The sequence below is a fragment of the Delphinus delphis genome, chromosome 4, assembly GCF_949987515.2.
Source record: "Delphinus delphis chromosome 4, mDelDel1.2, whole genome shotgun sequence".
Classification (NCBI taxonomy): Eukaryota; Metazoa; Chordata; class Mammalia; order Artiodactyla; family Delphinidae; genus Delphinus; species Delphinus delphis.
Window position 1 is genome coordinate 58,582,495 of NC_082686.1, and position 15,842 is coordinate 58,598,336.

Here is a 15,842-nt window from a genome sequence, read left to right on the forward strand (position 1 = left end):
GGGGAGTAGTGCCTGTGTTCTGGTGGATGAGGCTGGATGTTGTCTTCCTGGTGTGCAGGACTGTGTCCGGTGGTGTGTTTTGGGGTGTCTGTGGACTTATGATTTTAAGCAGCCTCTCTGCTAATTGGTAGGGTTGTGTTCCTGTCTTGTAAGCTGTTTGGCATGGGGTGTCCAGCACTGGAGCTGGCTGGTCGTTGAGTTGAGCTGAGTCTTAGCATTGAGACGGATATCTCTGGGAGAGGTCTCGCCGATTGATATTATGAGGAGTTGAGAGTTCTCTGGTGGACCAACGTCCTGAACTTGGCTCTCCCACCTCAGAGGCTCAGGACTGACACCCAGCTGGAGAACCAAGACCCTGTCAGCCACACGGCTCTAGTCCTACCCTTAGCACTCTGTGACATAATCAGGAGAAATTTCTGAGTTCCTGGGTTCTCGCTGGACTGGACCCCCAGCCCCTGTTGTGGGTGTCCCTGATGGTGTTCAAAGAAGAAAATGGTTCCTGATGGAGGAGGCTGAATGGAGGAGGCAGCTTCACCAGGCTGCTGTCAGATGGGCTGGTTCAGAAACAAAGCGTAGTGCTCTGAAGCTGCCCTTAAGGCAAATGTTTAAGGGACAGGCACAGTTTGTCTTCTGGCACGAATTTTTGATACCTCCAAGCTCCCAGCAATAACTGCTTGACTTGAGGATAGTGGAAAGTCTTGTTGAGTTGCTGTAGCCTTGACCTTGACAGACTTAGCATTGGGAGCTCTATGTGTCCGGGCCAGAAGCGCCCATGCTACCCCAGGCCCTTTGGGTCCCTTCCTTTGCGTATGTAATTTTTTTTTTAAGTAACTGCCAAATTCTTTTCCAGAGTGACTGTACTATTTGATATTCCTACTAGTAATGTATGAGTGGTCCAGGTTCTTTGCATCCTCACCAACATTTAGTTTCATCACCATATTTCATTTTAGCCCTTCTAATAGAGAGATATCTTTTTTGTGGTCTCAATTTGCATGTCCCCAGTGGCTAATCATGTTGACCATCTTTTTATGCTTATTTGTCATGTGTATATCCTGTTCTGTGGAATGTCTCTTCCTGTATTCTGCCCATTGGACTGTTAAAAGTTTTTGATTTTGATGAAGTATAATTTCTTCTTTTTTTTTTCTTTTATGGATTATGCTTTTGGTGTCCTTGCCTTATGCTAGGTCCCAAAGATTTTATTCCAAGTTAAAAAAGAGTTTTCTAGTTTTACATTTTGTATTTAATTCTGTGACCCACTATAATTAATTTTTGTAAAAGATGTGAGACTTAGAGTCAATGTTCTTTTTTTTTGCCTATGAATGACCCATTCTTCAGCACCATTTGTAAGACATCCTCTATTGAATTGCTTTTGCACCTTTATCAAAAAATAGTTGGGGGGCTTCCCTGGTGGCACAGTGGTTGACAGTCCGCCTGCCAATGCAGGGGACGTGGGTTCGTGCTCCGGTCCAGGAGGATCCCACGTGCCGTGGAGCAGCTGGGCCCGTGAGCCATGGCCGCTGAGCCTGCGTGTCCAGAGCCTGTGCTCCGCAACGGGAGAGGTCACAACAGTGAGAGGCCCATGTACCGCAAAAAAAAAAAAAAAAAAAATAGTTGGGGATGTTTGTGTGGATCTATTTCTGGGTTCTCTGTTCTGTTCCACGTGTCTCTCTCTCTCTCTGACAATACTATCTAATCTCCATGACTATAACTGTAATAATGCCTTAAAATTGGGTATAGTGATTTTTCCCATTTTTTCTTCTCTTTCAAACTTGTTTTCGTTATTTTAGTTCCTTTGCTTTTTTTTTTTTTTTTTTTTTTTTTTTTGCGGTACGCGGGCCTCTCACTGTTGTGGCCTCTCCCGTTGCGGAGCACAGGCTCTGGACACGCAGGCTCAGCAGCCATGGCTCACGGGCCCAGCCGCTCCGCATCATGTGGGATCTTCCTGGAGGGGCACGAACCCGTGTCCCCTGCATCGGCAGGCGGACTCTCAACAACCGCGCCACCAGGGAAGCCCTTCCTTTGCTTTTTATTTCTTGAATGATTGTATGTGGAATTGTATCTTTAATTTTCATTTCCTTGTATCAATTGGTAGTATATAGAAATACTTGATTTTTTATACTTATCTTGTATCCTGAGACCATGCTGAACTCACTTATTAGTTCTAGTAGAGCTTTTTTTTCTCTTCTTTTTGAAGACCCTTGGAATTTTCTATATAGATAATATTATCTGCAAATAAGGATAGTTTATTTCTCCCTTTTCAATATTCATGTGTTTTTTTTCATTAATTTTATTTTATTTTTTTGTCTTATGAAGCAAGCTAGAACTTCCATCATGATGTTTAATAAAAAAAGTAAGAGTAGACATTCTTGGATTTTTCCCAATTATAGGGTGAAAATGTCTTTCACTATTAATTATAATGCCACCTGTAAATTTTTTTGTAGCTGTTCTTTATCAACATTAGGAAATTCCCTTCTATTTCTATTTTTTGAGAGATTTTGTCATAAATGGGTATTAATTTTTGTTAAGTGCTTTTTCTGTATCAGTTGATACGATTCTATAAATGTCAATTAGATCCTGTTGGTTGATGGTGTTGCTTAGTTTTTCCATATCCTTGCTGATTTTTTTACTAGTGCTACACTTTGTTGAACAAATTATAAAAAGGAGTGTTAAAGTCTCCAAATATAGTTTGTCTATTTTTCCTCTTAGTTCTCAGTTTTGGCTTCACATATTTTTATGTACTTGTTTGGAACATATTCAGTTCAGTCATTGAACTTGTGAGTAGTAGAGAGAGGATTAAGTTAAAATTTTAAGCTTTCATTGTAGTGCCTCTTTGTGAGTATTAATAAATTAGCTGTAAGATTCAGCTAAATTAAATTAAGTAAGGAGTGCTACTTTCTTCTCAACTAGTTAACTACTACTGAGACATCTCTCAAATGATTTTATCTACCAAAGTTTTATTTGAAAGCAAGTCTACATGGCAACATCATCATCATCATCATCATAGCTCAGATTTATTGTACATTTACTATATGCTAAACAATGTGTTAAGCATTTTAGGTATATTTTCCATTTATCATAATAACCCTTTGAGACAGTGGAGATAGTGATATAGCCAGATAGACCTGGCTCATACAAGTTTGTGAGAGCTGATCATTACATTTTCAGGAAGTTTATGAGCAGATTGATACTCCTGTTGGTGCCAGTGATTACACAACAGAAACTGGCAAACACTACAACTTAGGGTCTCCCCCTCTCTGAGAAAGTTACTTGTTAAATATTTATTAGCAAACGATTGGTATTATTACTAAATCTGTTTTGGAGTGAGGAAACTGACACCTTGGGTGAGGTGGTGGGAATTAAATAACTTGTGGATGGTCACACAGTAAATAGCAACCAACTAAAAATTTCGGAACCCATATCCACGTGCAACGTTCACCATTATACTGGTCAGGATGTATGATGATGCCGCTGATTTTTATTCAGGCAGGTGGAGATAGGTTAAAAAGAAGGAGGAGGTCATGTAATATTAGATACTTTGGTTTAGAAAGCAGTGTTTGAATATTTAGTTTTTTAATGTTTGGATTATACATAATAATGGCCTTTGTACTGTTCCCTTTACTCTTGGAATTTATGTAAAAAGAAAAGCCACGATGGAAGTATTAGATGTGTTGTGATGTCTGCATAGAAAATTTCTTAAAGAGCTCCTTGAAATTGTCTTATTTTGAGATGAGGTAGAGGGAGAGTCATACCCATTATGTTCTGTTAGGCAGAGTTTGGGGGTTCTATCTTAGAGATAACTTCCGTTAATAAACAAAATGTTTCGGTTCCTAGCATTACTAAATGTGGCCTCATAAAGTTACAGAAGGCAATAGAGCCAATTATAAGTAGGTTTCTGCTTTTCTTGAGTAGGTATTAGAAGTAAATAAAAATAGAAACATTTATTAAGTGCATACTCTGTATCAGGTAATATTTTAAATGACTTATAAATTTTAATTCTCTTAACTTGTACAATAAACCTATCTTTTAGGAGTGTGATGAAGGGATTTAGGAATCCTTAAGCTAGAATGGAGAAGAGGAAAGTTGCCAGTTGTTTTTCCCCTCCCCAGTTTTACCATCATAGCTAAATCACTCCCACATTCCAAGTGGGGTTGAGCGATCTCACTACAAAAGCATATTTTAGTACACAGAAACAGTTTTCATAAAATATTCTAATAAAAAACCACATCTTTCTTTACTTGAGATTTCTCCCTCTCAGATCCAAGAGAATATTCAGAGTAGGCAAGCAGAAGAGCCATGTTTATATTAGGAATCCCTTTCATTTCACTCCAGACCATAATGAATGCCCAGCGCCAGCTGAAACCATGACCAAGTCGAGACAAAAGAGGGCTCAATAATAGAAAGACCAGAAGTCTAAAAGACAAAACAGATTTTAAAAAGTTATTTTTGTTATAGAAATTTCTTTCCATCCCATTCTATGCTATTCCAATCTATTCCCTGTGGAACTGCCAACTCTCAGACCAATGAACCATCTTTCACACTCTGTTGGCATGGCACGAAAGGAAGGCAGAAGGGCATTCCATACCAAGAGAATGGTATTATTCTTTTTCTTTCTTTCTCTTAGGAAAGTAGTGGAGTAATTCCACATCACCTTTGAGTGGTGCTTCTCCAGGTGGAAAAAAAAGTGTTAGAGACATTTTGTAGATATACTCTATTCTAGATCTCAAAAATGGGCAGAAGACCTAAATAGACATTTCTCCAAAGAAGATATACAGAGTGCCAACAAACACATGAAAGAATGCTCAACATCACTAATCATGAGAGAAATGCAAATCAAAACTACAATGAGATATCATCTCACACCAGTCAGAATGGCCATCATCAAAAAATCTAGAAACAATAAATGCTGGAGAGGGTGTGGAGGAAAGGGAACCCTCTTACACTGTTGGTGGGAATGTAAATTGATACAGCCACTGTGGAGAACAGTATGGAGGTTCCTTAAAAAGCTACAAATAGAACTACCATATGACCCAGCAATCCCACTACTGGGCATATACCCTGAAAAAACCATAATTCAAAAAGAGTCATGTACCAAAATGTTCATTGCAGCTCTATTTACAATAGCCCAGAGATGGAAACAACCTAAGTGTCCATCATCGGATGAATGGATAAAGAAGATGTGGCACATATATACAATGGAATATTACTCAGCCATAAAAAGAGACGAAATTGAGCTATTTGTAATGAGGTGGATAGACCTAGAGTCTGTCATACAGAGTGAAGTAAGTCAGAAAGAGAGAGACAAATACCGTATGCTAACACATATATATGGAATTTAAAAAAAAAAAATGTCATGAAAAACCTAGGGGTGAAACAGGAATAAAGACACAGACTTACTAGAGAATGGACTTGAGGCTATGGGGAGGGGGAAGTGTAAACGGTGACAAAGCAATAAAGAGGCATGGACATATATACACTACCAAACGTAAGGTAGATAGCTAGTGGGAAGCAGCCGCATAGCACAGGGAGATCAGCTCGGTGCTTTGTGACCGCCTGGAGGGGTGGGATAGGGAGGGTGGGAGGGAGGGAGACGCAAGCGGGAAGAGATATGGGAATATATGTATATATATAACTGATTCATTTTGTTGTGAAGCTGAAACTAACATACCATTGTAAAGCAATTATACTCCAATAAAGATGTTAAAAAAAAAAAAAAAAGAGACACATAAAGAAACCAACCAATTCAGCCTACTTTTAAGTAAGCGTTTGGGTTTGAGCATGAGGTGGTGTTATAATAGACAACTCCTGGATCACCTTTGTGATTACCTGCCTATTCACCAAGAGTTAAGATGGGCTTCCAACTATGATCATTTACTACATGGCTGTCTTACTAAATTTACAATCTGTATTTTTAAGTCTCTAAAATGTTTCGAAGTTCACCAAAGAATAAATAAAAGTTGAGTTTTAAAATTCTAGTCTTTTACCAGATATCTAAATGTTTTCCACAAATAAAAAAGAAAAAAAAAAAAAAAGAATGCTAACTGACAGGAGACTCAAATTTAATTCCTAACCTTGTACAAACTGCTGATTTTGGTGGTCTCTATGGTGCCTCTCCATGCTCCCTCATATGCCTACTGTTTTGCTTGTTAGGGAAAGGAGATCCGCCTAAAGCAGTCTGTAACCCCTGGAATGACTGGGAGGCATTTATTGCTGGAGCCTGAGAAGGCTTGGGGGAGATGCCTTATGTAGAAATAAATGCTGTTAACTATAAGACCAGAGATAAGTTACTGACCCTATCGGAGCATCAATTTCCTGGTCAGTAAATTTTGTCTCATTTGGGTTAGATGGTCTCCCGCATCCTCTCTGATGCTCACATCCCTATGTTTCAAAACTCACAAGACACAAGAAAAGTGCAAAAAAAAAAAAAAAAAAAAAAAAAAAAAAAAAAACAACAAATAAAAGCAAATCTAATAAATACGAGAGAAAATAATGTCCTCTCTTTCTTTTTCTTTGTAGATTTTAATCTTATTGAATCTGCCCAGTATCAGTTAATTCATTTCTATTTCTTCTTTTAATAACAGATCATTCTTATATTTTACACTAACGGTATCTGACAATTTGGGGCTAATTTCCATTTACTTGGCACTGGCTGACTTGATGTTGAGTCCCAACTAATCTTCCTAGATGGAAGTAGAATGTTAACAATTTTGGTGATGGAGATTAAAGAATTGTTATGGTGGTTTTCCTCTTCTATGTTATCTCCTTTTCAGTTACATAAGCAGATTGTTTTCTGCCTTTTAACACTGGAAAGGGGGCTACAAAAATTATTTAGGTAAAAAAAGACATTTACAAGGAGAACTTCCATATGATTTTTATTTATTTATTAGACATGTGATCATTTAATTTATTTTTAATTTTTTTGAATCAAAGCTAGAAAAATGTAACCTAAAAGTAACTAAACATAACATCACATAACATAACGTAACATGGCAGAATGCCAGAATTGTCAGAACACCGAACAGAGCAGATATCAAATAATAGTGAATAATAATTTAGGAGGAAAGAAAGGTTATCTTTCTTTTTTAAAAAATTTTATTGGAGTAGAGTTGATTTACAATGCTGTATTAGTTTCAGGTGTATAGCAAAATGAATCAGTTATACATATGCATACATCCACTCTTTTTTAGATTCTTTTCCTATATAAGCCATTACAGAGCATTGAGTAGAGTTCCTTGTGCTGTACAGTAGGTCCTTATTAGTTATCTATTTTATTCATAGTAGCATGTATATATCAATCCCAGTCTTCCAATTTGTCCCTCCCTGATTTTTAAAAAGCAATTTCCAACTATACTTTATTAAGAGTAAGTTATTTGTTATATAATATATATATAATATTAATATATAATATTAAGTGAACAAAGCAAGATAACATTTTTATTTATGATAGGTGTTTAACTTCATGAAACCTCATAGAATAAAAAACAATAAAAAACACTGGAGGAAATATACGAAATGTTAATAGTGGTTGCTTCTAGGTAGTAAGATTATGAGAAGTTTTTTTCTTTTTTCTAATTTTCAAAAATTTTACAACAAGTTTGCATTGCTTTGAAATGTAGTTAAAAATTGAATAAAACACTGAGTGCTAACTTGCTGATGATTCCTTGGAAAGTTTGAGTGAATTTTTCATTCTAAGGTATGAAACATCTCTGTCATTTAAAGAATGTCTTCAGGCTTAGTTAATGTCTTATAAATAGAAATATTCAAATGACTTTCTTACCTGAAAACAACAAGTGTTAAGCAGATATTTAATGAATAATATATATCAGAAAATGATATATATAAATATGTATGTGCAGGAATTAGAAGTCCAATGAAAGTGAACACCATAAGAAAAGCAACAAATGATAGACAACTCCAGAATCTGCATTTTTAGAAAAAAATTTAAATATAATTAATTAATCTAACATGTTCAATGCAAGACTTACCTATGTAAGGCATTGTGCTAGGCATTATAAAGAAAATAAAGATGAATAAGGCATTCACCAACACTCAAGGGGCTTATAATTTAACTGGGGAGTAAGGAGCACTAAGGCAAGTAAACAAATACTTCTAAAGCAATTTTAACCAGTTTACACTGAATGTCAATCAGTGTCTTTCTATTTGGGTTGACTTTGAAAGATATGTTAGGTTGTAGCTATACTATTTGACAGAACTCATTCAGGCACTATGGTTCAAGTAGCTGGAAAATACTGATTGTGAAGTCCTTGTATCATTAGGAAGATCTAAAATTGTTTATTTTAAAAGGAAATACTGAACTACTAGTCTGATTTACATAGTGATAGAATTAAGCCTTTGCCCAAAATCTAGCTAGCACTTAGAATATGTGAATGAATCTTTTATTCACATGAATGCCCTTTGTAGATTCTCCTTTTGTGATTTCTGAGTCTGTACTTATTCAAGTACTCCAGAGCCCAGGAAAACTCTGCATCATTCCCAAAGCTCACGTTCTCATCAGCTGCAGGCAAAGCAGTTTGAAAAAGTACACTCAGACACGAGTATTTGTCATTTTTGGGTGTTGGGACCATAGCTATTTAAAACTTCATGTTATCTTTCTGTATATTTCATGTCTTTAAGGTTGACATTATATGTGTAGCAAAATAAATGGAAAAGATTAAAAGGGCACATGAACACCATTTTATGAGAGGAAAAAGAGCTTGGTTTTACCCATATGCTGCCAGACTCTGTCCCTGAAACACAAATACCTAGGCATTACCAGAGAAAATTTCAATATGAAACGCTGTGGGAAAATGTCTCCAAATATCAAAAATCTCAGTCTTGTTGAGATTAGCACAAAATGTAATCAAATCAATTAAGTGACATATATTGAAGAGTTATCAAGACTCTTTCATATATGGTAGAAATTAACGGGAGAAATCTTATGAGGAGGAAACCAGATTCTGTAAGGAATCAATGCCCACCAAATTCAGAGTGGATATGAGCTGAATAACCAAGCTCCAAATCCATCTAATAGACGTGCGCATGTACGTGTGTGTGTTCAATCAGTCAGGCACACAGAAAAAAGCTTCTGAATTTTTTTTTAAAGTCTGTTTCCTTTATTTGGTGATCATGAGTTATCCTAACAAATCTAGACCTTTTACGGGAGCAAAGGGTCACAACCCTTTCTGTATATAAGTATCATCTTGGAAGAGTTTTTTAAAATCAGATATCCCATGCTCTCACCCTCATAGATTTTGATACTATAGATCTAGGCATCTGTATCATTTTTATATCTCAATGTTGCACAGCCCTTAGCCTAGAGGAATGATAAGACCTTATGGCCTGGACATTTTAGGGACATCAATTTGCCAAGAATAAAATATTATACAGGTTGGCACTTCCCTGGTGGCACAGTGGTTAAGAATCCACCTGTCAATGCAGAGGACATGGGTTCGATCCCTGGTCCGGGAAGATCCCACATGCTGCAGAGCAACTAAGCCCGAGCGCCACAACTGAGCCTGCACTCTAGAGTCTGTGAGCCACAACTACTGAGCCCGTGTGCCACAACTACTGAAGCCTACGTGCCTAGAACCTGTGCTCAGCAACAAGAGAAGCCACTGCAATGAGAAGCCCTCGCATCGCAATGAAGAGTATCTCCCACTCGCGGCAACTAGAGAAAGCCCGCACACGGCAGCGAAGACCCAATGCAACCAAAAATAAACAAAATTAAAATAAAATTTAAAAAATAAAAATAAACCAAGTAGTACTATATGACTTAAGAAGAATTATATGGGTTGACAAGGAAGTATCTCTTATTTGGGGAATTTCTTTCTAACAAGGTGATGTATGAATAGAAGCATGAAATAGAAGAATGAAATTGGCAGCTACTTATGCCAATATGTAAAGGAAGCACATTTCAAGAGCAGAAGCACAAGAACACAAGCCCAAACAGGAAGCCTGTTTGGTATATTTGAGGAATAACAAGTGTGGCTAGAGCAGGGTGGGTGAGGGTGAGGGTGGTAGAAATGAATCACAGAAGTAACAGGGGGACAAATATATCATTTGTTTGCCAGTGAAACAACTTTGACTTGTAGCCAAATGAGAAGTTATTAGATGGTTTTAAAGAAAAGAAATGATCTGGGTAAGGAGGAAATGAGGTGGGTGAGGGTCAGAAAACATCATAGGTTCAATGCGTTATATTCTCAGTGTGACAACAGAATTGTTAGAATTGGGGTCCTAGGGGGTTAAGCTGAAAAGATGGGAGATGGTGCGCCTCCTCTCTTAGAGAGTAGCATGGACCTGCTGTAGACTCTTATAGGATTTACCATTATTATCTTAGATTTCTACTGTCTCAGAGAGTAGGAGCTGCCACATATTATATTTTAGATAGTAAGATTCTTGAAATTGAGATTATGAAGTTATTATTTTTATGAGCATAAAGTGGGTGGCTGAAGCGGAGTGATAGATGTGCTCACAGGAGGAGATGAAGTCTTCGAATTGAAAGGTGAGGGAATAGTAGGATCAACTGTGTGAATATTGATTGATGCCACTAAGGATGGTGATAGCATGATGTTGGAGAGAGTCGCAGTGAGACAGCGGCCAAGATCTTCACAAAATGGAGAGTGTGACTCAGAGTTCTAGAGATAACTACAACCAAGAGGGTGGCTGATGGTATAATCTGATGGCATGAGCTTCAAAACTGGGCTCCTTTGGGGAAGAATAAGAAAAATAATATAGAAATGACTGAGGTACAGAAAAATCACCCACCTCAACCCTAGTCTTATAGCACCAGGGATGCAGGTGAGAAAGACACTATAACCTTTAAGGAACACGAGGGAAATAATGTCTTCAGGGGAGATCCAGCTTTCAGTTACAGCAAGAATGAAGGGAGCCTTCAGAATCACTTCCCATAGATATAAATACATGCATAACATTTTAAATTCTTCTTACAATGGTGGCCCAATTAATGCTGCCTAGCTGCTAGTACAACTGGCTTCCTTTGTAATTGACAGGAAATCCTATAAAATCCTATACTTTTCAGCTTCTGACTTCTGAACTTACTTCATCTTCCATAATGATCTCCCAAAAGCCAAAAAATCATTGATTATGTTCAGGGCCTCTGTTAACACGTATTAATATGTTGCCATTGTGTGATTTAGGCCAAGTTCCCATCCCATGTATTGGAACATTACAGAAAGTACCCTTTCTTCAAGACTGACACAGATTCCACTCACCCCCTCAGCTGGGTGCCCTTGAGCAAGGCACAATTTGTACTCTTCTATTTTCTTTTTTAACACTGCCAATTGTATTTAAATGCCCCAGCTTAATCTTTTAATTGGCTTTGCATGGCCTCTCTTCACTGTCCTTAAAATATTGGTCTTCCATTCTAGTGGCAGTGCCAAACTGACCCATATTGGAGCCTGAGGCAAAAGGAATTGTTAGTAATACTGATCTTTCTTTTAAAATTTTGTATTTTCACCATGGATTTTTTGTATTAATTTCAATTTTAAAATATTGCATTAAAATATTTGCTTTGATTACTGAGTGTTTTGGCACCCTCTTAAATTTTGTGCCTGAGATGAAGGCCTCAGTTGCCTTACCTTAATCCTAGCCCCTGTCTAGGGGATTAGACTGAACATTACTGAGTAATATGGTCAGACTTAAGGGAATTAGTGGTGAAATAGAGTCAACATGAACTCAAAGTGAGGTTACAAATTTTGCTTAAAGATGGAGGTTTAGAGGACATAGGCAACAGAGTTTTTAGAACGGGTTTTTAGTTAGCTAGTTTTCAAGTCAGTGTCTTATTTTGACCATGTAGACGTAGATGTAGTTACTATTACAATATTATAACTTCTAATGTACGAAACAAAGTGAAAATATGCTAGCCACTCACTCAAGAAGAAGTGCTTCAACTCCTGGTTTAAAACTTGTAGAATTTAAAAAAAGTCCCATAACGACGATGGTAAATATTCCAGACATTCCAACTAGCTTACCTATGTTTTTAAAGAAACAAATATAAAATATTAATTTTACATCAACAGTGGCACAAATTTTGCCAGAGATGAAAACATCAGATATCTGATAGCAGTGACTTCATATAGAGAGGCTATCTCCCTTGGTTTCAACTGGATAATATCACAAATTATTATCACCACCCATTGTCCTTCTTCCTCCTTAGATTCATACCCAACTGTGCAGAAAAGTCTGTAATGAACATCCTTGCACTGCTTTGGCTTCTGATAATTGGCAACAATGTGGAGTTCACAAATCTCTTCATGTGCCCTAGTGAGGCTAGAGCACCCTTCACAGGTCTAATTTTTTCAGAGGGGCTCTGGATGAATTAAATAGAAGTGAGCTGATGAGCTCTCTATGGACTAGCTCACTTCACATACTTTTTCTTAGAAGACAGTAGGAGATAGAAATGGTTTGATCTTGTGACAAGACTAAGGGAGTGGAGCCAATAGAAACCTAATATGGATCTACTCCCCCAGTTTAATTTTGGTTTGGTGAATTTACTGTCAGGGACTGAAAAGTGTACAAAACTGTGGAATATTCTTAAACATTCTCATAGCTTTCATGAGCTAGAGGGAAAAATAATTTTGAAAGTAGCTTATAAAAGTGATATATTATCACTGTGAAAAATTCAAATAATATGATACAGTATAGAGATTATATTTTTTAGAAAAAGGGAATACCCATAATTCCACTGCCAGGACTTCAGGTATAGTTTTAAAGAACATTTTGTTTGTTTGTTTGTTTCCTCTTTTTTTTTTTTTACATCTTTATTGGAGTATAATTGCTTTACAGTGGTGTGTTAGTTTCTGCCCCATAACAAAGTGAATCAGTTATACATATACATATGTTCCCATATCTCTTCCCTCTTGCGTCTCCCTCCCTCCCACCCTCCCCATTCCACCCCTCCAGGCAGTCACAAAGCATGGACATATATACGCTACCAAATGTAAGGTAGATAGCTAGTGGGAAGCAGCCGCATAGTAAAGAACATTTTGATTGAAATTTCTATTGAAGAGAGGACTATATTTGCCTAGAAAAAAATCATAAGATAAGCTACTTGAAAGTACAGAATGAGACACCCAGAAGGCAACTCCAAGCATTAAAGGCTGCTTGCTGAATTTCTATACTGGAGACAAGTGGTAAAAATTAAGCGGGAAACATGGAAAAGTGAGGAGATATGGGTAGCTGTTAGATCTCATAGAGTTGTGAACTACACAACGTAATTTTCCTTGTGAGCTCCCCTTGTCTCCATCTTCACTAGAGTTTACTAAGAAGAAGAAATTGCTATATATTTATGAGGAGGCAGCAGAGATTATGAGGAAGAAAACTCCAGAAATTTTCAGAAATTATGAGGAGATATCTTTGGGTTTTCATAGACTATAGAATTGGAAGCTTAAGATAATTGGATTAAGATCTTAGAGAGGGGTGGAGTACCCTGTGAACACTCACAGAGGCTTGCTTCTAACATACATATATACAGTCACACATTAAGAAAAACTACAGAGGGATTATACAGCAATACAGTTCTGTAATGGGCTTATTTTTTTTCTCTTAATTTTTTTTTCTCTGAACTAGACATTGTTCTAGTTAACAAGTACAAATTAAAATTTTTGTTTTAATATTGAAGAATATTATGGATATGCCACTTTGACCATTATTGCCATGTTTATCAAATTGTCATACATGGATCTGTTTTGTGCCCCTTCTGTTTCTTTGGTTTACTTTGTATTTCCCTGTTAATAGCAGTTGTATTTTAATTACTATAGGCTTTTTAAATGTTTAATACTTACCTAATTGTAAAATTCTTCACTTTAAAAAAGTTGTCATGCATAGTCTCACAGTTTGTTTCCAGATGAATTTTTTAAATTATTCTGTAAAATTTCACCTCCCTCCAAAATTCTATCATTATTTGATTCAGATTGTGATAATCTTAATTTGATGAAATGTACAACATTATCACACTATTGAGTCTTCCTTTCTAGAGATGGAAAATTACAAGTTTTATATTCTTTATTTTAGTTCTGGCTAGGAATGATACCTAAGCCAGAAACGAACACTTTACTTAGTCAGTTTTGAATCGTGAAGGAAGAGGAAACTGTGGATGCATGTGCTTTGAGATCAAATCCTGGACTACTCTTTATAACTTGTTAAGTAATGGTAAAATTTGGAAAATATTTATGATGACTACCTTGAAGATATTAATATAAACAATAAGCTAGGTCAGGGTAAAAGTTATTTTACATTAGATTTATATTTACTCATTATCTGTTTTCATGAAATTCTGTCCTAGGATTTTTTTTTTTGCTAAAATGTTTATTGAGACATCTTGACTCTAAAAATTTAAAATAATTTTCTTGGAGATAGGGTAGGGGATTATGAGATACAAATTATCATGTATAAAATAAATACACAACAAGGATCTACTGTACAGTGCAAGGAAATATAGCCATTATTTTGTAATAACTTAGAATGGAGTATAATCTATAAAAATACTGAATCACTATGTTGTACACCTGAAACTAATATAATATTGTAAATCAATGATAATTCAATTTTTAAAATTAAAATAGATAAAATTATTTCCTTGAGTGTAACTCTTAATCTTGAGGCTATGCTTACTTAATGATGTTAGAGGAAATTATGTTTGCTGGAATATAAATTTTGTAGCATTAGGAATACACCATTAAAGTAGTATGTAACGAATGTACTTGTACTGACTCATTATTCTCTCACTGTCTATTAATTCATTAACAATTGTGCAACCTCACTAGATTATAATTGGTTTAAATCCAGATTAGTTAGGAAACCTCACATCCCTATGTTCTGCCTTTCCTTCCTCAGACATGAAAGTAGTGAATCCTGTTACTCTAGCATTTCTAAAAAGAAGCTTTTCTTTGTGTCTATTTAAATTTTATATTTCTCAGAAGTATAAAATGTGTAGCTTTCTGTTTAAGTCCAAACTTCTTGTTAAGTTTATTCCTTGATATTTTATAACTTTTTGCTAATGTAAAGAGAATCAATTTTCATTATATTTTATAACTAGTTACTGCTGCTTTATAAGAGTGCTATTTGATTTATTAATTTTTGTATATTTGCCTTATATCAAACTATTAAAGAACCTTGTTTTCTTAGTTTATTAATTAATTCTCTCGGGTGTTTCTATATAATCTAAAATGCTGTGACTAATGTAACCATTTTCTCCTTTAAAATGTATAAACGTCTTTCTTTTTTTCTTATTATATTAGCTAGAGCTTCCAGAACTTTTTTTTTTTAACCTCTTTATTGGAGTATAATTGCTTTACAATGCTGTGTTAGTTTCTGCTTTATAACAAAGTGAATCAGCTACACGTATACTTATATCCCCATATCTCCTCCCTCTTGTGTCTCCCCCTCCCACCCTCCCTATCGCACCCCTCTAGGTGGTCACAAAGCACCCAGCTTATCTCCCTGTGCTATGCAGCTGCTTCCCACTAGCTATCTATTTTACATTTGGTAGTATATATAAGTCCGTGCACTCTCTCACTTTGTCCCAGCTTCCCCTTCCCCTTCCCCACGTCCTCAAGTCCATTCTCTACATCTGTGTTTAATCACGGATATGAGGCTAGGCAACACTCTTATTCCTAAGTGTAATGGAAAGACATAGTGTAATTTGGGAAGTAAGTATTATCACACATGCCAACTCCAAATCATTTGTGGAGCTGTCTAAAGGGCTGGGTTGAAAGTGATTCTGAGGCTCTGTCAGGGAACAGTGATATGGCTAATTATCATTGCCTGCCATACTTCTTTGAGAAGGGAGTTGTGGTAAATGGATTAGTAATGTTGATAGAGTTTCT

General features: G+C 36.3%; 1 protein-coding gene across 1 annotated transcript in view; it reads right to left on the bottom strand.

The window, feature by feature from the left end:
* The window catches only part of SLC9C1 (solute carrier family 9 member C1), a 96,806-nt gene that overhangs the window by 58,404 nt on the left and 22,560 nt on the right, over window positions 1-15,842 (bottom strand). The window contains exons 7-9 of the mRNA XM_060010134.1: window positions 11,888-11,987; window positions 7,775-7,918; window positions 4,236-4,410 (exon numbers count right to left, since the gene is read on the bottom strand). Of these exons, the coding sequence (XP_059866117.1) occupies window positions 4,236-4,410; window positions 7,775-7,918; window positions 11,888-11,987 (419 nt within the window). The remainder of the gene's footprint in view (window positions 1-4,235; window positions 4,411-7,774; window positions 7,919-11,887; window positions 11,988-15,842) is intronic.